General features: G+C 31.5%; 2 protein-coding genes across 3 annotated transcripts in view; both read right to left on the reverse strand.

The window, feature by feature from the left end:
- The window catches only part of LOC141300476 (RNA-binding Raly-like protein), a 43,188-nt gene extending 20,610 nt beyond the window's left edge, over window positions 1-22,578 (reverse strand). The window contains exons 1-2 of one of the 2 annotated variants that reach the window (XM_073830758.1): window positions 22,363-22,578; window positions 8,007-8,082 (exon numbers count right to left, since the gene is read on the reverse strand). In XM_073830758.1, coding sequence (XP_073686859.1) covers window positions 8,007-8,082; window positions 22,363-22,399 — 113 coding nt within the window. In that variant the 5' untranslated portion in view covers window positions 22,400-22,578. The remainder of the gene's footprint in view (window positions 1-8,006; window positions 8,083-22,362) is intronic. The other variant, XM_073830757.1, reaches the window with a different exon arrangement.
- LOC141300276 (carbonic anhydrase 2-like) overlaps window positions 22,472-23,567 on the reverse strand; it is a 7,543-nt gene continuing 6,447 nt past the window's right edge. The window contains exon 5 of the mRNA XM_073830596.1: window positions 22,472-22,561. Coding sequence (XP_073686697.1) covers window positions 22,472-22,561 — 90 coding nt within the window. The remainder of the gene's footprint in view (window positions 22,562-23,567) is intronic.

Below are 23,567 nucleotides of genomic sequence, written 5' to 3' on the forward strand. Positions count from 1 at the left end.
CTCACTTGTAACTTGTCAGTGAACTATGAGGGCAAAAAATAAATATTATTTAAATATAATTAAATATAATTTTATTAATGAATAAAATAATCGTTCATTAATCATAATCGGGTTAAAATGTTCAATTAATCGAGATTTTGATTTTAGGCAAAATCGCCCAGCCCTAATATTGACACTGGTGAAAAGAATTATTGAAATTTCTATGGTATCAAAAATTGTTATTTAAAGTAAAATTAACTACATTGTAAGATATATCGTTGCCTTGAAATAAAATTACTCATATCATGACATAAGATTTCAGTCATATCGCCTACCCTTAATATTATATATCCAACAATATATATTGCATTATTTGCTTTTTAACCTTAAATACCTCTTTTGCACAATATCATGTACAGTCATTATGTAAAGTATTTTTTTAGTCATATGTATAGTCAACTATTCATAGTTTGTATAGCTACTGTATGTATAGTTATTCATAATTAGATTACCGCTTTTAGAAAGTTAGATATATATGTGTTTAAAAATTGTTACGTCTAATGATTATTTTGGTAATCGAGTAATCGGACGATTATTCTTACGATTAATCGAGAAAATAGATCATTTTTTCAAGCTTTCCATTCATATGGTTTGTTAGGATAGGACAATATTTGGCAGAGATACAACTATTTGAAAATCTGGAATCTGAGGGTTGCAAAAAAATCTAAATATTGAGAAAATCGCCTTTAAAGTTGTCCAAAAGAAGTTCTTAGCAATGCATATTACTAATCAAAAATTAAGTTTAGTGAGCTTGAGTTTTTTTTGTCTAGTATTAGTTTTAATGATACTGACACTGGTGACAAGAAATTTCTATGGTATCAAAAATTGTGACCTTGTTTTAAAGTATAAAAATAACTATATTGTGATATAAATTTTGAAAACCATGAAATAAAATATCACGATATAAGATTTTAGTCATATTGCCCACCCTTAATATTATAAATCCAACAATATATATTGCATTATTTGCTTCTTAACCTTAAATAAATCTTTTGCACAATATCATGTACAGTCATTATGTAAAGTACTTGTCCTTACATAATTCTTAATAATTTATAACTATTCATAGTACTTTATGTATAGTTATTGTATGTATAGTTATTCATGATTAGATTACAGCTTTTAGTAAGTTAGATATGTGTGTGTTTAAAAATGTTATGTCTAATGATTATTTTGGTAATCGAGTAATCGGATGATTATTCTGGCAATTAATCGAGTAACTGGATATTTGATTTCAAGTTTTCCGTTGATATGGTTTGTTAGGATAGGACAATGTTTGGCAGAGATACAACAATTTGAAAATCTGAGGTTGCAAAAAATCTAAATATTGAGAAAGCCGCCTTTAAAGTTGTCCAAAATAAGTTCTTAGCAATGCATATTACTAATCAAAAATCAAATCAAAAGTTTAGTGAGCTTGAGTTTTTTTTTTTTTTTTAGTCTAGTATAAGTTTTTGTGATACTAACACTGGTGAGAAGAATTATGAAATTTCTATGGTATCAAAAATTGTGACCTTATTTAAAGTAAAAATAACTTTATTGTGATATACATTGTTACAATGTAATAAAATTACTCATATCATGATTTAAAATTTTGGTCATATCGCTCACCCTTAATATTACATATACAACCATATACAACAATATTGCACTATTTGCTTCTTAACCTTAAATACCTCTTTTGCACAATAACATTTATAGTTATTATGTAAAGTACTTATTATCATATGTACAGTCAACTATTTATATTATGTATAGTTATGCATAGTTAGATTACCACTTTCATTAAGTTAGCTATGTATGTTTAAAATTTGTTACGTCTAATGATTATTTTGGTAATCGAGTAATCGGACGATTATTCTGGCGATTAATCGAGTAATTGGATCATTTTTTCAAGCTTTCTATTGATATGGTTTGTTAGGATAGGACTATATTTGTCAGAGATACAACTATTTGAAAATCTGGAATCTAAGGGTGCAAAATAATCAAAATATTGATAAAATTGCCTTTAAAGTTGTCCAAATTAAGTTCTGAGAAATGCTTATTAATAATCAAAAATTGAGTGAGCTTGAGGTTCTTAGTCTAGTATTAGGTTCAAAAAGAAATGATTGATTCAGTCAGTGTGGAAGAACTTGACTGGTTTGCAGAAAGCAAAGTCCTAATCTTAGCTGAACACCTCTGGTGTGACTTTAAATGCAGTCCTTGAACCACAAACCACAAACAATTAATGTATTTAGAAATTGTATTTCCATCTCTGCTGTTGCTGTTAAATTAGAAGAACACAATCTTCTAGGATATCATGATATGCCTAAGCATTAGGATTTGTACCCATGGGAATTTTATCCACATCATAGTTAAATAGTATTATCAAAATAAACTATTTTTTTATTAAAGTGCACAGCCATTTCAAGTTTCTGAGCAGAAAAGCACTCAATTATAAAAAATAAACAAAACATTTTTCAACCTTGTAGTGCAAAGTTTGCAAACCAAAATAAAGTATCATGCCTGTTTCACACATACTCCGTCTGCAGTGAGTATACAGTCCGTGTGCGTTACGTATGCAGTGCAGGCAGCACGGACTCGTTTTAATTCCACACAGAACGCGTTTGCAGTCCGTTCCTGATCCGCGGGTGTTTACCACAAACACACCATTTATCCGTTATTTTAATTTCAAATCCAAACGTGCTTTTTCAGCATTGGGATACTCTTTTATCACAGTACACTAATACAATAATACTAGACATATTCACGTTTAAACTCAACGTATTATAAACAACGTAGGCTATTATTCAATGCACTTGACTTCTAGATTTGTTTATTAAGTTGCTCAAGCAAGTTGCAACACATTTAAACACAGCATAGGTAGGCTATAGCTTCCTTTTCATATTGAAATTGGGCTATCACAAATATTTTCAATTAAAACTTACCACAGACAAGCAGTCGGCTCTCTGTGCCTTTCTTTCGTATTAAATCTTTATTAAAAACCATATTTTAAATAACTTTTCTACCTGGACAAGTGCATCTATTATGTTGCCTTGTTTATTTAAAACTGCACTATTTTAAACCTAGCCAAAAAGCCACGTGTTGACTGTGAAACACAGTAGACTGCATTTATATGCATTTATGGACGGTACATTTCCGTGTCAATCCATGGTCATTTTTACAGCGAACAATGCGCTGTCACTTTAATTCAGCGCATGCAGCACAGCAAAAACAGACTCTGTGCCGAAAGGATCGCTCCACTGCTGCAAACGCACCGCTTCTGGAACGCACTACCGGACAGCAACCGCGTGCAGTGTGAACGCTCTGATCCGTTAACATGGGTGCGGGAAAAAATACGCAACGCATACGCACTGCAGACGAAGTATGTGTGAAACAGGCGTCAGCGTCGGGCGCGGAAACAGTCTTTTGGCAGAGTTTGCACATGACTGTCTTCTGGTCTGTGTCGGAGCTCTTGAAGCCAAAATGCAACAAAATCACTGACGTATCCTCACGTGTCGGTAAAAGTACTTCTTGTCTGCTGCCTGCGTAGCAGTTTCAGTTTGTTGCGACTCGATCCGGGCATTCATCTTCAACCTCTTGCGTCTCCATCTTTAGGCTAAGCACTCACGAGTTAAAGCATGTCGCGACAACGTAAAGCGTCACGTCGCACAAGACGGAGTTTCTTTGTGAAAAAGTTCGTTTTTATTCTTGATTATCACTTATAGGGTAGAGTATGCATTGCACAGCAACAAGACACTATCATACATTTGTCATAGCCTATTTAATGCAATATTTTCTTTAGTAATTGATAAAATTAGGTTAGAGACGATAGAAACGATAGAAGAGAAATAGGACGATAGACACTTTTCTATCGTCCCCACGATATATATCGTCATATCGCCCAGCACTAGGAATTACTACAGTAGTACAACCAGTTCATTAGAACGGGGTGTCCCAATACTGTTGGCAATCGCCTTTAAAGTTGTCCGAAAGAAGTTCTGAGAAATGCTTATTACTAATCATAAATTAAGTTTTGATAAATTTACAGTAGGAAATTTACATCTTTACTTAATATCCCAATGATTTTTGCCATAAAAGAAAAATCGATTATTTTGACCCATACAATGTATTTTTGGCTATTGCTAAACCCAAACTACTTAAGACTGGTTTTGTAGTCCAGGGTCACGTATTTGCTTTTTATGTCTTTTTTTGTGTGTGTGTTATAGGCTAGCTGAGCATCCTGGCAGGTCAAACTGAAGATGTGATGCTCTCTGGTGTTATTTTTGTAAATCATTAAAACAACAACAAACTGAGTCTCACAAGAATCACTGCACATACTATCTGTTCTATGCGTTTTTCCCAACCTCCAGGCATCTAAAATGACTTACACCATTCACATGCAAGACAACTCTATACCTGACATATCATGGGACACTGAAGATTGCAGAGTTTGAATAGTCTCTCCCTGGTGGTTATAGCATGAATAAAATCTATGAATATTGTACACCTATGATGAATAAATTCATGAACCAATTTGGGTCTGAGTTTTTCCCTTTTCCCTATACCGTCTTCGCAACATTCTCCACACATACACATTTATCCATATACATTAATATCTGTCAAACCGTACACGTAATTATAAACATATACATCCATCTCTGTCAGATAATACACAGCCGTTATACACATGTACATTCATTTCTATTAAATCATACCTTACACCTGAGGCCTAAACCTGCCCCTCATCTTCATCACCTTGGCCTACACACATGACCCTTTAGCACTCTTCCATTACCATTCTGTTACATTACTCACAAATCAAAAAGAAAAAACTGTATTATTTCAGTTCATAAAACAAAATATAATATATATATATAAATTAAAAAGTAAATATAAAATGTATAATGTTTTAAGTGTATACATTTTGATTTCATTTAATTTCATGCTATTTATTTGTTATCTAATTTAATATTTTTTACAGATTACATGTAATCTGGATTCCATAACTAGATTCTAAAAATGAAGCAATTTTAATTTAATTTAATTTAAAGTACTCGTACTCAGACTACAGTTACTTTTTACTGATAACATGATTATATATTATTCATATTAAAGTGTAAACATATTATATAAGTTTAAAATAAATATTTGAAAAATTATGTATCGCATTCGCATTTTCACAATTCTCTGACATAGCTGACATTGCTTAATAAACAAGTTCGGTTGGCTGAGACACAACTATTTGAAAATCTGGAATCTGAGGGTGCAAATAACATCTAAATATTGAGAAAATCACCTTTAAAGTTGTCCAAATAAAGTTCTTAGCAATGCATATTACTAATCAAAAATTAAGTTTTGATATAGTTATTGTAGGAAATTTACAAAATAACTTCATGGAACATGATCTTTACTTTATTATTTTTATTACTTTATTATTACTTTATTATTTTGACCCATACAATGTATTTTTTGGCTATTGCTACAAATATACCAATGCTACTTAAAACTGGTTTTGTGGTCCAGGGTGTGTGTACAGGTTCAATTTTTTTTATTACACTACAAGTTCATGTTAATTTTATAAATATATGATAATTCATTTATGTTTTTCTAATTATTTTTTTCTAGAGGATAACGTGCACTAATGTTTAATTGTGTACAATAACATCAGGACAACAATTAAGGAGGCAAGCAAGGTCAAACGTAATGCAATTGTGTATTTAAATACATTGCATGCATATTATAAATATCCTGTCAACTATAAAAACTGGAATGAGGATGATTTGGGGGTCATCTAACTCATTATATTCCATTATAGGCATCTCTTCGTTTCTTCGACCATTTCATTCCAAACTAATTAACATTCAAAGCTCTCCTTTGTTGGTTTCCTCCTGTTCTGCTCTCCTAATTAGCCCTACCTCAGATTACGTAACGGATCGGGTTTGAATTAGCTGATTTGAAATGCAAATCAAGACTTAATGAATAACAGAAATATAATGAGAGTGAGAAATAAAGAATTAAAATGCAATCATATAACACAAAAAACTTGGATAGGCACTCTTTCAGACCCATAAGTAACTGAATTGCCAAAAATAATCCATAATTCATTATGTCATTACTACAATTCTATTATTTTTGGCTAAGTGCAAATAAAAGAAGGGAAAAAAACCCCACATTTTCATTACATTCATTGACAAAAACATAAAAAGCAAACAGCTCTAATCCAATAATTGTTTCACAGTCAAATCACTATTTATTTAACATTTAGTTAGTGTTTATTGTTTGCTATAAAACAGCTCTGAATCCCTATAAAATCTTTTCAATACAGGAGTAAATGCCTAATACCCTTTCAAACATTGATTTTTCACTCATTTTCTGCTTGGTTAGTTTTCACCGATGTGTCTGGAGAGCTTTTCACTTCCTATAAGGGTTCAACCATCTAACCGAACCTGCGAGACACAACTGCAACTTCAGCAATTGAACGAATGTGCTGATAATCGCAGACCCCGGGCTGTTCTGTTATCTAAACCTGATAATATGACAAATGTGCTGACGGCTTCATTCAGCCACACCGACCAGACTTTAATCCGCTCTATCTCAGCTCTCCTAACAAGGGAGAATGTAAGAACAGCGAATGCATTTCATTTACACTGCACTATGCTATCTGAAGTAAAATGCACAGTCCATTTGTAGCCTATGTATAGTATTTACAGATTTACAGTTGAAGTCAAAAGTTTAAATACACCATGCAGAATCCGCAAAATGTTAATTATTTAACCAAAATAAGAGGGAGCATAGAAAATGCATGTTTTTTTTTTGTTTAGTACTGACCTGAATAAGATATTTTACATAAAAGACATTTACATATTGTCCACAACAGTAAATAACAATTGAATTTATAAAAATGACCCCGTTCAAAAGTTTACATACTCTTGATTCTAACTGTGTTGTCACCTGAATGATCCACTGTGATTTTTTATTTATTTTTTTGGTTCATGAGGCCCTTGTTTGTCCTGAACAGTTAAACTGCCCGCTGTTCTTCAGAAAAATCCTTCAGGTCCCACAAATTCTTTAGTTTTTCAACTTTTTTGTGTATTTGAATCCTTTCCAATAATGACTGTACGATTTTGAGATCAATTTTTCACACTGAGGACAACTGAGGGCTCATAACACTCACTGATGCTTCAGAAAAAACACAAAGCATTAACAGCTGGGGATGTAAACATTTGAACAGAAAGAAGATGTGTACATTTTTCTTATTTTACCTAAATATATATTTTTTTCCATTTAGTACTGCCCCTCAGAAGCTACAGAAGATACTTAAATATTTCCCAGAAGACAAAATAAGTAAAATTTAAACTGATCTTTAAATTCCAAAAGTTTTCACCCCGTGTCTCTTGACGCATTGTGTTTCCTTCTGAAGCATCAGTGATTGTTTAAACCTTCTGTAATAATTATATATGAGTCCCTCAGTTGTCCTCTGTGTGAAAACATGCATCTCAAAATCACACAGTCATTGTTGGAAAGGGTTAAAATACACAAAAATGCTGAAAAAACAAAAATTTGTGGGACCTGAAGGATTTATCTGAAGAACAACAAGCAGTGTAACTGTTCAGGACTACCAAGGGACTCATGAACAACTATCGCTAAAATAAAAACAAAACAAAAACATGGATTCTGTGGATTCTTCAATTAACAACACAGTATTAAGAATCAAGTGTGTGTAAACTTTTGACGGGGTCATTTTTTTTGTCATAAATTCAATTCATTTTCTCTTGTGGACTATATTTAAACATCTTTTACGTGAAATATCTTACTCAGATCAGTACTAAATAAAAAATAACAAGCATTTTCTATGATCCCTCTTGTTTTGGTAAAATAATTAACATTTTGCAGATTCTGCAAGGTGTATGTAAACTTTTGACCTCAACTGTAGGTTCAGTGCCATGTTGTCCTATTTATATAGCAGCCTTTTAATAGGAAACACTCACCTGTAGACAGCAGTCAGGGGTCGTTTGGATCCTGCTTTAGGCCTGTAGGGTTTCGGCTCTCCGGCCATGTTAATATCTGCAGAAACACAGAAGAATTCAGAATCAAGCACCTGTAGTAATGAGTTCTCGTTGCAGGTTGTCGCTTTTGGTTTTCAAACCACGGCCGGGCAAGCAAATCCATGCAACTTCGCTCTGAATCAGCCTTTAATGACTCGAATGTGGTGGGGAGAACAATGTGGTGCCTGTTTGATGTTCAGCAAATAATTTGGAGCCCTGGGATTGTAAAACAAGAAAAAAACATATCCTGTATTCTAAAAATACTGCAGAAGTTTGTTTTCCCAAATATCTGTGCTCTAAAAGTCATCTTGTGCAATCTACTTCTTGAATAACAACAGAATGAGATCTATATGAGAAACGCAGTCCATTACAAACACATATAGCGGGGAATTTTTTTTTTTGGAAGGGAACATTTCGTGAATCGGCATTGCATGCAAATTGCTGATAGTAGCAAGCTTTTGATGGTGCAGTGCTAGTTTAGGTAATGTGGTCCAAAATGGTAAGTGAATTTGTGCGATATTGATTTAAATAATTTGAAATATTTTTGCTTGAAAAGTATGCATTGGTGGTCTTCTATCTTGTAAAACAAATCCCACTTGGTTTGGTGTTTTGTTAACTCATGCAATGCCATTCATACATTTTTAAAGGAACACTAAACCCAAAAAAGGCTGATTAAAGCAATATTGTGGATAGAGGATTCATAATTTAGTTGAAAACAATGGTTTGAATTGAAAAAAATCTTAATGATGGATTTGTTTCTTAAAAGCATGCAGCTTTTCAAGACATTAATTGATGAACTGGAGTTGAGTGGATTATTGTGATGTTTTATCAGCTGTTTGGACTCTAATTCCGACGGCACCCATTCACTGCAGAGGATCTATTGGCGAGTAAATGATCCAAATCTGTTCTGATGAAGAAACAAACTCATCTACATCTTGGATGGCTTGCAAATTTGGTGAAATATTCCTTTTTGGGGTTCACTGTCTAAGAATTCTTCTAAGAAGATTTAATTTCAGATCATTTTTGCAATGCTTATCCACACTCAGTATATCTTTCAAGGAACTATGAAAACCTGCACTAAAACAACTTAATTTCACTCCTGTGGTAAAAGAAAGAAAAGGAATGAATAGGAAGGTAAGGAATGCTGAAGAACTTGACCTTGATGCAACTATATATGCACATTAAAGCATTTTTTATCACTTCATCATCCTCGAGTGATAACACAAGGTACAAAACATCGATGAGACTTTATCTCAACTATCTGACCCACACAACCCAGCACTCCTGTCAACAGCATTTATCACAAAAACACTCCACCGCTGCGATACAAGCGAATTCAGAGGGGAAACTCTGCCACAGAAATGCTTTAAGATAAATGTGATATGGCTATATTCACACCTTGTACCGCAGCTATGAAATCTCATACTGATGATAGATAAGGACAGACTGTGCCTTGTGGTTAGTAACAGCTTGAGCTGTGGAAATTATGCATTACTTGCTCACAAACGGATCCTCTGCAGTGAATGGGTGCCGTCAGAATGAAAGTCCAAACAGCTGATAAAAACATCACAATAATCCACAAGTAATTCACACCACTCCAGTCCATCAGTTAATGTCTTGTGAAGTGAGAATCTGTGTGTTTGTAATAAAACAAATTCATTATTAAGAGGTTTTAACTTTAAACCATTGCCTCTGAAAAAATAGGACCTTATGATTACAGAATTCAGTCATAAAAACAGAATTTACTCTATAACACGGAATGTCACGGAATTTGACAAATTTGAGATGAATAAATCAAAAGTATGAGCATTTTCATGAGCATTTTAACATTTCTTTTAAGAAAACTATTGGCATGTCATATACAAACAGCAACTTAAAGGTCTTCACAGCAACCCATCAAATTAAAAGTTTAGTTTAACTTGAAGAAACTCTGACAGAAATATATTATTTGATGTAATGACAGTACAACTAATATTACAATTATTATTAAAACATTAATCTTTAAGGAATATTTAACAGAATTTATCAGATAAAATGTAAATACACAACACAGCATTTTTTTTTAAATAAAATCAACTAATTAGACATGCTTTTGATTATTACTATTTAATGAAACCATTAAAATGGAATTCAGAAAATTAACAGAAAATAGAATTTGAGAAAAAAATTATTTTATGGGGCCTTTAAATTTTTTTTTATTTTTTTTTTACTTTTAATAAATTGCTGTTATTTTGTTAAGTTTCATGATTTCAATTAATTAGATGTGCTTTTTTGATTATTGCAAAGTGTAAATACACCACACAGTATTTCAGAAAAAAAAGAGAAATAATTTTTTTTTAATAAAGTCAATTAATTAGAGACTATTAAATGAACAGAAAACAAAATTTGGTCAAAATAAAACTGAATTAGAGAAAAAAAAAACATAAAAGTAGAGATTTTCTTTTTAAATAAAATCAATTAATTAGAGATTAACTTTTAAATTGCTATTTCAATTACACTATTAAATTCAGAAAAATTAACAGAAAACAACAAAAAAAAATTAAAAAGTATTTCACAGTGCCTTAACGTATTTTTTTTGTTAAACTTTTAAGAAATTGCTGTTAAATCATTAGGTTTAATAATGTCAATAAATTACACTTGCTTTTGATAAATGTAAAATGTAAATTCACAACACTTTATTTCTGAAAAAATAAATATAATTTAAAAAATATTAAATTAACAGAAAACTGAATTTAGAAAAAAATAAAAACTAAATTCGAGAAAAAATTAACGAGTATTTCATAGGACCTTAAAATGTCATTTTTCATTAAACTTAATAAATTGCTGTTAAATTGTTAAGTTTCATTAGTTCAATCAATTAGAATGCTTTTTGATTAATGTGAAATGTAAATACTAGGGATGTAACGGTATCAAAACTTCACGGTACGGTAATACCTCGGTATGAATGGCACGGTACGGTATTTATTGAATCATTTACAGGGAAAACAAAACTAATGAAGAGACTCGAAAAAAGTGCCAGATGTGTTTATTAAACAGTTTACATGAACACTGAACATATCAATGGCATACGAATTAGCCATCTATCTGTAAACTTTTAAACAGGAACTTCAATTTTTCAATTTTAATAACAAAAAATTATTAAACCATGTAACCACGTTACTTTTTTTTCGCAGTACTTTAGCCTACTTTGTGTACTAGAAACGAAAACCTTCATTTCAGTGGAAAAATAAGTCCAAAATGATGTTTTAACATTTTGAACAATAGGGCTCCACAATCTTTTGCTTTTTTTTTTTCTTGTGTGTTTTTATTTTTCTGATAATCAATTAAAGAATAAACATTTATTTTTAATCAAATGAAAAATAAACCCTTTTAATTTTTGGCAAACAAATAGAGGTTTACTGTTAAAATCAATACATGGAAGAACAATTATATTCAGTTTAAAACGTTTAAATAATAATTGTAGTATTTTTGTTCCAAAAGTAAGTGGTTAATCTTGTTGTAATATTAATTGTTTATCATATATATTGTTTTATGTCAATTATTTAAATAGGAATATATACACACCTACATTATACTGTACAAAAGTAATACAAGACTATTGTTCTGTTACATGTTAAACCGTACTTTTATTTTGACAGGTTGCCGTGAAGTTTCTGTGTGTTTACCATAGTATGATACGATGCTAGTTTTCTCAAATGAAACGGTAAAAGTGACACTCACAGCAGCTTTGGAGACTGAGCCAAAAATAAGCGTGAGCGTCACGCGTGCTTCAGTATGCCTGTAGTAAAGAAAAAAAACGTGTCTCCTCCATTCATACATAGAGGCAAACGGAACATGCAGGATTCATATTAAAACGGTCTTTCTCCATTTCAGTTGTCACAGACACTAGTCCATATCGCGATTTGAATTAAGTGACAGACCAACTTTTGATTTATTAATCGTATAATCTACAAATTCCGTGGCATTTCGCGCTATAGTAAATTCCGTTTTTATGAATGGAGTCCGCGATCCAGTCCGTGTTTTCGCGGAGGAGACATTGTAAACGCGTGACAGTAGAGACAGAAATGACATGCCTTCGTGTAAATAAGATAAATAACATAAGGCAATTTAGTTTGTTTAATAAAAGAACAATGTATAGACCTGTTCTATAGGAAAGATAACCTTAAATGACTTCTATTGTGATCTGGCGCTATATCGAAAATAAAGGGAACTTGACGTTCAAGGGGGGCGGGCAACAGACCGCAAAGGATGACGGCCACACCTGGGCTGATGGGAATTGTAGTTCCCGCTACCTCCCGTTCGCCTGAGCAAACTTTTCTTAGAAGACCTATGGTTTTATCGAGTAATGCAACCACGGTAGTATCGAAAAAATTTGCTATTGCGGTACGACGGTATTTACAATACCGTTACATCCCTAGTAAATACACAACACAGTATTTCTGAAAAAAGAGAAATAAAAGTAATTAGTTATAAAATCTATTAATCAGAGATGCTTTGGAATCCATAAAATTAACAGAAAACACAGAATTTGGTAAAACGTAAAACTGAACTTTTAATAAATTGCTGATAAATTATTAAGTTTCATGATTTCAGTTAATCAGACAAGCTTTTTGATTGATATTTTTTAATTTACCCATTAAAATAAAGTCTAGAAAAATTAAAAAATTGGAATTTTTTTTTTTTAGTAAGCAACAGTTTAAAGTTAAAACTGTCTTAATGTCAGATTTTTTTTTTCATTCAGCTTTTTGCTTCACAAAATGTTAAATTTTGAACTAGAGTGGTGTGGATTACTTGTGGATTATTGTGAGGTTTTTATCAGCTGTTTGGACTCTCATTCTGATGGCACCTATTCACTGCAAATTTCTCCAAATCTATTCCAATTTAACAAACACTAAGCATAAGCAAGGACGTTTTGTCATGTTTACAAAGCTTCTTGCGCTTCTTGGTGTTACTGGATCAAACCGAGAGGATAAAATATGACAGAAAACATAAAGCCTTTTCAGAAAGCATCTCCTCGCAGAAATCCTGTTATTTATGCTGATCTGGGGTAAATGCTCAAGCACAAAGTGACTCAGACACAGCCTAGCCAACGTCACTTCTTCAAACAGCATCCTTTATGAGAATCCCATTTAATAAAGCGCTTGTTTGCTTGCTTCAGACGTATGCGGTACCCGCGCAAGGGCGTCTGTCCAATAAAGCAGAGAGATGCAAGAGAGTGACGTCTATGTTTCATTTTTTCGCTGATTGATGATAGGCACAGAGGGGACGCAGCTCTGGCCACAAGGGAAAATTTTCATTCATCTGCATTTGTTCGCCGGACTTCTAATGGTTGCCTGGAGACAGGCCGAGCCGAGTGGAGCTCTCCGTGGTCCTGAACTCTCACTGTTTGGATCGTGGCTCCATGAAAGCTTTCTATTGAGACGGGCACTCACAAAGAGACATGCACGGCATCTGAAACAAGTCCTATTTAAAAACAAGTCCTTATTCACAAACATTTGTTATTTAACATGTTTCAATAAGTATTTAGACTAGGGCTGTCAGTCGATAAAAAATTTTTACCTAATAAATTACATAATGTGTCGATTAAATAAATTTGCAAGATTATTTAAAGCTATTTTTGTGTTATCATTGTGGGAAAAAAAATTAGTCATCTTTTATTTACATTTGAACAAAAAGTGGCATGTCCAAAATTATTCATACCCTTCTCAATAATCAATAGAAAAGCCTTTATTGGCTATTACAGCAATCAAACACTTCCTATAATTGCTGACCAGCTTTTTGCATGTCTCCACTGGTATTTTTTCCTATTCATCTTTAGCAATGAGCTCCAACTCTTTCAGGTTGGAGGGTCTCCTTGCGACCATCCTGTTTTTTTAGCTCCCTCCACAGATTCTCAATTGGATTTCAGTCAGGACTCTTTAATCTAAAACATTTAGATATGGTCTTATAGCCCTTTCCTGACTTGTGAGCAGCCACAATGCGGAGCCGCAGGTTCTCAGTGAGCTCTTTTGTCTTAGCCATGACTGTCCACAAACCAACAGCATGGTTTGTGGACATGTGCTTCTGTTTTTCACCTGTTGAGTTGATTAAAACAGCTGTTCCCAAGGAATCAAGGTAATTAGGATGCTTTAGAACAGCTTGGACTATTTGGAATGGTAAAGAACTTTGGATTTTCCCATAGACTGTGACAGTTTGCAAAAGGTATGAATAATTTATAGACATGGCACTTTTTGTTCAAATGTAAATAAAAGCTGAGAAATATTTTTTTCACAATGATTCCACTCTTGTACATCGTCTTACTTTTTTGTTGTTGTTGTTGTTGTTGTTGTTGTTAATGAAATGATGATAAGAAACTAAATCTGCCAGTAGGTGATGGTAAATATCTTTACGAGTCATTCACTCATTTTGTTCAAACAGCTCATTCATTCAGGAATGAAGTAAATGGCTCTTTTTTTGAATGGGCTTTTGAATCATTGATTCACATGATTCGTTCAAAACGCGGATTCATTCAGAAACTAAATACAACTGTGTTGGTCAGAGATGCACAACTATTCTGCTATGGCTTCAAGGGTAATATGTTCTCTGCAAAAACACAAAGTCTTTAAAATATAATACAATATAAACATCTTATTTACTGAACCGTTCTATAAAATCACATTTAAGCTCCTGATAGATCGGGACAAAATCAGCCTAGGTGTCATATTATTCTTGTGCCCATATGATATTGTGTGATAAATATAAATATGAGACAAAACACATATAGAGGCATGTTTCTACACCAATATCTTGAATTTTATAAATTCATAAATGCAGTTGTTGCCCTGCATCATATTTGTCAACAGTTAACAATATGAAATATTATGTACAGGTCTAGGGGCGGGGCCAGTGCATTAACTGCATTAAAATATTTTAGTCAGGTTATATTTTCATAACTAATTAAGTTAACGCGTTAAACTGATAGCCCTAATTTAGACACTTCAAAATGACACAAATGGCATGGCATTAGATAAAGTATTCAAACTAAGTGGTATTTTTGTTTATGCACAAACACAGTTTTCAAGCATTTTCTACAAATAAATTCATTCCAAATGATATGAAATAGATATACTATTCAAAATGAAGACAGAAAGCATCTGGTTGTCAAACGCTGGTAGAACATGTCCATAGTTAATGTGATGAGACCGCCTCCTGTGTAATCTTACAGGCAACTCTCAAGAACGAAAAGCTGCTTTTATTTCTCTGTATAAAAACAACCTCTGTTTCTCAGCACCTTGTCTGATCTCTTATCAGTTTGACCTTACAAACACACCACAAACATAGACATGTACAAGCAGTAAATCACAAAAATGCTGCAATTTCTGTGCATTAGCCTGCTGTAAGGAAATTGTGATATGAGGGAAACCCAATGCAAAATAAAAAAAAAACATACACAAGGATATCAACACAAAAAAGCTTATCAAAAAACAACAACATGTGAAACAGCTCTCATATCTTCAGCTGTGCATGCAATCAAACTCTATTGTATTTTATTCAGTAAGCAATATGGCTAATACTACTGCAATATTTATCCCAGAGTGTGTTGTGTAACCTAATTTTCCTATTGAACCTATGTTGTGTACTTTTGCTTATCGTTTGGCCCGTGCAGTTCAGTGTAATATGCAATTCATGATCACTACTTGACGTCCATTGTAAAGGCATTTGAGAACCACTGTGTTAAGATGCAATCATTTCTAAGATCAAAATACATTTTTTAGAAAAAAAAAGGAGAGTGAGAAGGGGGTGAGTGGTGAAAGTGAATTATGTGCAGAATGGATGTAAAACAAACTGAATCTACGTATTTTAATTACAAGTGATGCTTGTGCACTGCTGTTATTCTGTTTGAAACTGGAATGCAGTGGAGGAAACACAAAAACACACCTAAATATACAGAGGGAAAACTGACAGCCTGTCATTTACAACTAATTGTTGTAGGACTGTGAAGGGTTTATTTTGTCGTTATTGCTGACTGACTGGGCATTATCCCACTAAAATATGTATTAATATAACTGAACTTAAAAATAATTAATGTATGACTATGAGGGATTATTTTGTGACCATTACTGGCTGACTGGGCATTATCCCACTTACAAAAATAAAATAAAATAAAATAAAATAAAATAAAATAAAATAAAATAAAATAAAATAAAATAAAATAAAATAAAATAAAATAAAATAAAATAAAATAAAATAAAATAAAATAAAATAAAATAATGAACTGCAAAATACATGTATTAATAAAATAAAACATAAAAAGGGTTTATTTTGTGATCCACATTGGCTGACTGTGCATTATCCCACTTCCATAAAATAAAATAAAATAAAACAAAATAAAATAAAATAAAATAAAATAAAATAAAATAAAATAAAATAAAATAAAATAAAATAAAATAAAATAAAATAAAATAAAATAAAATAAAATAAAATAATGAACTGCAAAATACATGTATTAATAAAATTAAACATAACATATAATTATTGCATAATATGAAGGGTTTATTTTGTGATCCACACTGGCTGACTGGGCATTATCCCACTTTAAAACAAATGAAAACTGTAAAAAAATAAATTATTTATCTATAAATGCATCTATAAATGATTAAAATAAAGTAAATATTTCTTTTAAATTATTTTAAAATTAATTTATAACTAATTTTAGTTAAATTACTGATAACAATATGTTTTACATAAATTATAATAATAATAATATTTTACATAGGCAAGTAGCACAACAGTCTGAACCAAGTTATGAATCAAATAAAAAGTGAATTATTTTAAAATAAACCACTGCCACTTATTTAACATTTGCAAAACTATTCTGACCAATCAGAATCAAGTATTCCAACAAGCTGTCTAACATACATATATACTCCCAGCTGGGTGCTGAATTATCCTCAGTTGCCATCTGTTTTACTGCTTGCTAAACAGAAGAGCAAGCAGACTGCTGCTTACAGCCAACCCTTCATTTTCTTCCACTTAGCACACTGTCACGTCTGAAAGTCACAAGCGCAAGGTACACACTCACATACTTTAATATAGCCCACAAACACTCTCTAGCAGCCATATACGTCTACATGTGGCGTCTATTCAAAACCTGATCCCCAGCAGGAGGTACACAGATAATTATGTTGACGCATCTGATAAATGACATGAATTGTGGTGTACATGTCCATCCATCCCAGTGTTTTCACCAGCAAAATACAGCATCTAATTCTCATCTTGTCTACTTTTAAGGTGCTACTTCAACATTCAACACATTCAACACAAGCACATGAAGCGCCATGAAAGAGCCAATTCTGAGATTTTCTGTGGCTTACTTCAGCATTCATTTAAAATTCCTTTAGTGACCTAATTAAATGTGCCATGTCTGGCTACACTCATCTGCACTTTATTTCTTGCACATTTGAGTCTACATGACTTGGTCAGAGAAATGTTAAACATCAGCACTGCAGGGACCTCCGTAGGCAGACCGGCCTCATGGCATCCTTGAAACCCTAAAAGCTGCAGACAATATGTGATGAAAAGCCCAGACATCAAGCACAAACTCTGCTTTAAATGAGTAAATAATGAAGCACTGCAGGCGTCTGAGGGATCGGGGTGTTAAAGGGCTTATAGCCGGTGATCAGACGCGTGCGGCGAGATGCGAGCAGCTAAAGCAAACATAAACATCTCCAGTGCGGGTTGGCTCTGATAATCCGGCCGTATGACGCGATCATGCCTTTTGATGATAATCTGGTTGAAGAATTTTCCTTTTGCACTAAATCAGTTACGGCAAAGTACTCATGGTAAAAAAAATCCTGTTACCACGCTTTGAACCACAGATCAGCGAGAGATTTTAGAACGAAGCCACAGTATTCTTAGTCCAGCTAGGATTTAAGGACTTCGAATTTATGATCGTGAGCTGGTGAGTAGTTATGGTGTCTCAACATGATGTGATGTAGGAAAAAAGAACATGAAATATGTTAAAATGTTAGGTTTAAGGTAAAACATAATTTCTTACTATAATGATAACAACATATATCAAAAAACTGTAATATTCCTGATTTTTGGAAGAAAATATGCAACATAAAAAAATTAAAACCATATATGCTTAAAATCTCTATTTGATTTAATTATATAAAAAGTTCAATAGTAAAAAAAATTATAATTTCTTATAATAAAAATGTCACTTTAACCAAATTTAAAGTTAAATTAATGATACATATAACTAGCTTAGCTACATCTGTTGCAATAAAATAAAATAATTTTAAATAATAAAATTAAAAAAAATAAAATAACATTTGTCCACAGTGATTATTCTGTTCAAAACTAGAATGGAAAAAACAGAAAAAAAAAAAAACAAGAGCCTGTCATTACTTAAATAAAAAAATAAAATAAAAAAATAAAAAAATAAAAATAAAATAAAATAACGAAATTGCAAAATAAATTTATCGATATAATTGATGACTATGAAGGCTTTTTGTGAATGTTACTGGATGACTGGGCATTATCCCACTTACATGGATAAAATAAAATAAAATAAAATAAAATAAAATAAAATAAAATAAAATAAAATAAAATAAAATAAGTTTATAAAAATAATTAAACTTAAAATATAATTATTCTGTACTATGAAGAGTTTATTTTGTGATCATTACTTGCTGACAGGGCATTATCCCACTTACTTGGATAAAAAATAAATAAAAAAATAATAAAATAAAATAAAATAATGAATTGTGAAATAAAATACAATTACTTTATTATTTTTACATAAATTTAGGTTTGAATGTAAAATAAACCACAGTGATTGCTGTCATTGGTACTGGTGGTAATAACAATAATAATGATTTTCTTGTAATAAAACTAAAAGCATTAAAAGTATTTTGTGGAAATAAAAAAATAAAGGCATAAAACAAAACATAAATATTAGATGAAACCTTAGAAAAATTAGATGAAGCACTAAAATTAAAAGGAAAAAAAACTGAAATAAAAATAAAGCTAAATAGAAATAATATTTAAACGTAATATATTACAAAAGTACAATTTCTCAAATTACAAATTTCTCAAATGTAAAGTAAAATGTAAATGAGAATAAAAAGCTAAATTAAAATTAAAAACACTATAATAGTATGAATAATTATATTTAATATACCAACCTGCATATTAAATCACATGTAAAAATATATTATTTAAATACATTAAATATTACAGTACAAAGATTTCAGTAGTTTAATTAGCTTGGCATTCATATCAGTTAATAATACAAATAAACTTAATTAATAATTAATTAAATTAAATACAAAGTCACCAAAATTTGAGACCTGGAATGTTTTAAATGCTTAATTTCTCTATACCCCAGTTGCCAGATTTGACTGTAAATTTTACTGAATTTTGTGGAAGTACAAAATATCTCATAATGGCACAATTTAGTTCATGAATTTAAAAAAGTTGCTCTAAATAGCCTACATTCTGATTGGCTGGCATTTCCACAAAATTAACAGCAGGAATTGCAGATGCAATAACAGAAAGCACATGCTTTTTGTCTTAGAAGAGCTCATTCTTTTTACATTTACAACTCAGGAATACTTCATTTTTGGACCAGCTGTCTCATAAAGCTTTTCCACTCATTCTGTGTGTCTTTGCTTTCCAGTCACTACTGAAATAATCCATCTGATATAGCATTATAAGACATCTGCCATACACCTAGCTTGAATTTAATTGTACCAAAAGGTGCAACAGCTGGGCTTTGGGAATTTACAAGGCCAGCGCAGGACGCAGTGAATTACATAATGAAGTGATGATGACAGATCTAATATAACTCAGTTTAGGATGCAGCTCAGCGCCTAGCTGAAATAAAACCAATTAACTAACAAGAACATCCACAAGAGTTTAGTCAGGATTAAACAAACTATGCTTTATGAATACAAGCATTACCTTACAATGCAATTTTGGCTGTCTGTGTATATAACTTTCATTCGAGGCCAGAGGACATTGCAATTCTTGTGAAATTTAAATAGCGGCTGGAACCAAGTCCACACTCATCACCCTCACAGCCCCATTCCTCACAGCACAGTGGGATGACCAGGTCAAATCCATCCATCAGATGTGCATTGTGGCTCTGAGATCTATAAACTTGCACTGACAGGGTTATCACACAATAGACAACAGGCCCAGAAGGAACTGGGTGGTTTTATTAAGATTGTCTAATAAAAATAGCACCAAAAATCTCTCTATTATTAGTAACTGAGCAGTAAAAACAACTCTAGTCTTCTGTTTAGATAATTTTCTTTATATGCCTCTCTTCTGCTGATGCACATCTGAATGTTAAGAGGGATGCAAAGTAATGTGGGGCTGTTCATAAATTTAGAAATTTCTACTTTTAGAACGTGCTAGTTTTAAAAGACTTGGGTGTCGGAGAGATATGTATAGCTTCTGTTTAACAAAAGGTTTGCATAGATGATGCATGGCTATGTTCACAGTTTTGCTTAAATTATATATATTAAAAAATTGACTTATCATAAGGTGTGACTATTATCATATAGTTAATTAGTTCTGTAAAAAAAATTTTTTTCAAAAGTTGTGAAAAACAAAACAAAAGATGATTGGAGTATGTTTTACAATAAAACACTATTTCTTCAAGAAAATTTCACATTTAATTCAATGTGTTACTGGCTGTTTCTTTGTAATTAAGTGTGAAATGTTCATTTTTCACGATTTATTTTAAATCATTCCAAATTGTGACAGTTTCTTGAGTGAATATACACTACCAGTCAAAAGTTTTTGAACAGTAAGATTTTTAATGTTTTTAAAGAAGTCTATTCTGGTCACCAAGCCAGCATTTATTTGATCCAAAGTGCAGCAAAAACAGTAAAATTGTGAAATATTTTTTGCTATTTAAAATAACTGTTTTCTATTTGAATACATTCCTTTGATTAAAACTAAATTTTCAGCATCACTGCTCTTCAGTGTCACATGATCCTTCAGAAATCATTCTAATATGCTGATTTGCTGCTCAAGAAACATTTTACTATTACTATCAATATTTAAACCAGTACTTTTTTTCAGGATTCTTTGATGAATAGAAAAATACAAAGATCAGCATTTATCTGAAATTAAAAGCTTTTGTAATATTAAGCACTACATAAGTCTGGAGTCAGTATAATTTTTTTTTTTTTTTTTTAGAATTAGTTTTTTAGAAATTAAGACTTTTATTTAGCAAGCATGCTTTAAATTGATCAATATCTATTTCAGATAAATGCTGTTCTTCTAAACGTTCTATTCATCAAAGAAACCTTAAAATATTCTACTCAGCTTTTTTTCAACCTCATGATAATAAATGTTTTTTAAGGAGCAAATCAGAATATTTGAATGCTTTCTGAAAGATCATGTGACTAGTCTAATATAGTTTTTTTTATTTCATTTTCATTTTTTTATTTCAGTTTTAGTTTTTTAGTAAGGTAAGGTAAGGAAACATTGCCACAGCAGCGAGCTGAAATGTATATATATATATATATATATATATATATATATATATATATATATATATATATATATATATCAGTTAACATGTATTTCAAGATTTTTTTTCAAACATTTTTAAATGGTTTTAATTAACTACAATGCTCTTTTTTTTATGAGCACAATGTAATTTTTTTAACATGCATCTCAAGTTTCATTGCTGCTAATGGATTACCTGCACCGATCTCTCATGATGATGATGATGGTGATGAGAAGGAGAAAGATGAAGAGGAGGAAGACGACATTAGTCATGAAAAGTGCCATTAAACCTGTCTCTGGTGGAACTTAAGTTTTTTAATTGACTCTGGCTCAGTGAAATATTCTCTGTGAGAACAATGACATCGTCTATTCACTCAAGATGGATCATTTCAGCTCCTGAATGGCCAAAAATATCAAAACACATCCATCACACCGCACATAATAACACATAATAGGTGCCAAGGGTTTCAATAGGCAGCAAATTCACATATCAGAGGACTTCAATCTTGGATTTACCATTATGAGGATGTCTTATCTTTCAGATACAGATACGACAGGAACCTGGAGTCATATGTATCAGTAATATTACTCATGCATAACACTGACAATTTGCCAATATGCAACTAAACTGAACAGGTGAGATTGACAGAAAGGATATGGAAAAGATACAAACATTTATATACCGTTAACCTTTATTACTCTTTCTAATGACTAATTTCGAGAAATAATACGCACTGAATGCAAACACAACACATTCTCAAAGTTATACTGATGGTCGTAAACTCACACCGGTGATTTCTACGTTTCCCTTTAAACATGGTCATCCTGAACGACTCCAGTTTGACGGCTTGAGGATCTTGCTCGGGCGCGGAAAGAAGAGACCGAACCTCTGAACCTCAGGCGCGATTTCGTACAAACAGATCCGCTTTTTCCGAAGGTGAGGAAACCAGACCCACTATCACAGCAGACGCTACCATTACCGGGGTCTGGAACAGGGGGTTTCTTATATATCTAGATAAGATACGTCTTCAACTACGATGAAGGTTTGTTTATTAATATTCATGAGCCAGTCGTTTAGAATTGGAGGTCAACCACTCAACGTCAGCACTAATGATTAATATTCAGGAGCGAATCTTGTCATTGGAAGGCTACTACGGAACGTCTGCACGTACTCATTAATATTCATGATACATTTGCTTTGGAAGGAATTGTAATTTTAACAAAACTGGATAACTGATTATTTTTCTGCCATTTAACAAAAGCGCTATATACTGATATCCATTATAGTTTAGTTTAAAGTATAGAATCCAAGTATTACATATATACTTATATATTACTTATATATATGTCACTTGGCTGTTTTAAAGAAAAAAAAATCCACCGTCTACAGTTATTTAAAAGATTTTATACACACACACACACACACACACACACACACACACACACACACACACACACACACACACACACACACACATATATATAATGCACTAAATATAACCTAGTTTATTTATTTATTTTATTTTATTTATTTATTAATTTATTTAATTTTCAATTATTTATTATTTTTATAATATATTTATTTTATATTTAAGTGTACAATTTGTGTTTTTTACATTTATTTTTATCAAAATATATTATATTCATTAATTATTAATTAATATTATAATATAATATATTTATTAATATATTAATTATATATTAATATTTATTTATATTAATATAACAAATATAAAAAAATACTGCAGAAATGCAATTACTGCATACACTGCAATATATATATATATATATATATATATATATATATATATATATATATATATATATATATATAATTTAATATAAAATAATATTATATAAATAATTATTAATATATATTTTAATTTAAATAATTATAAATTTAATTTAATATATATATATTTTACATTTATATTAGATTATATAAAAACTAAAAACTATGCATATTATATATTTTTTTATTTTTTTTTATTT

This window comes from Garra rufa, chromosome 24 (genome assembly GCF_049309525.1).
Source record: "Garra rufa chromosome 24, GarRuf1.0, whole genome shotgun sequence".
NCBI classification, from domain to species: Eukaryota; Metazoa; Chordata; class Actinopteri; order Cypriniformes; family Cyprinidae; genus Garra; species Garra rufa.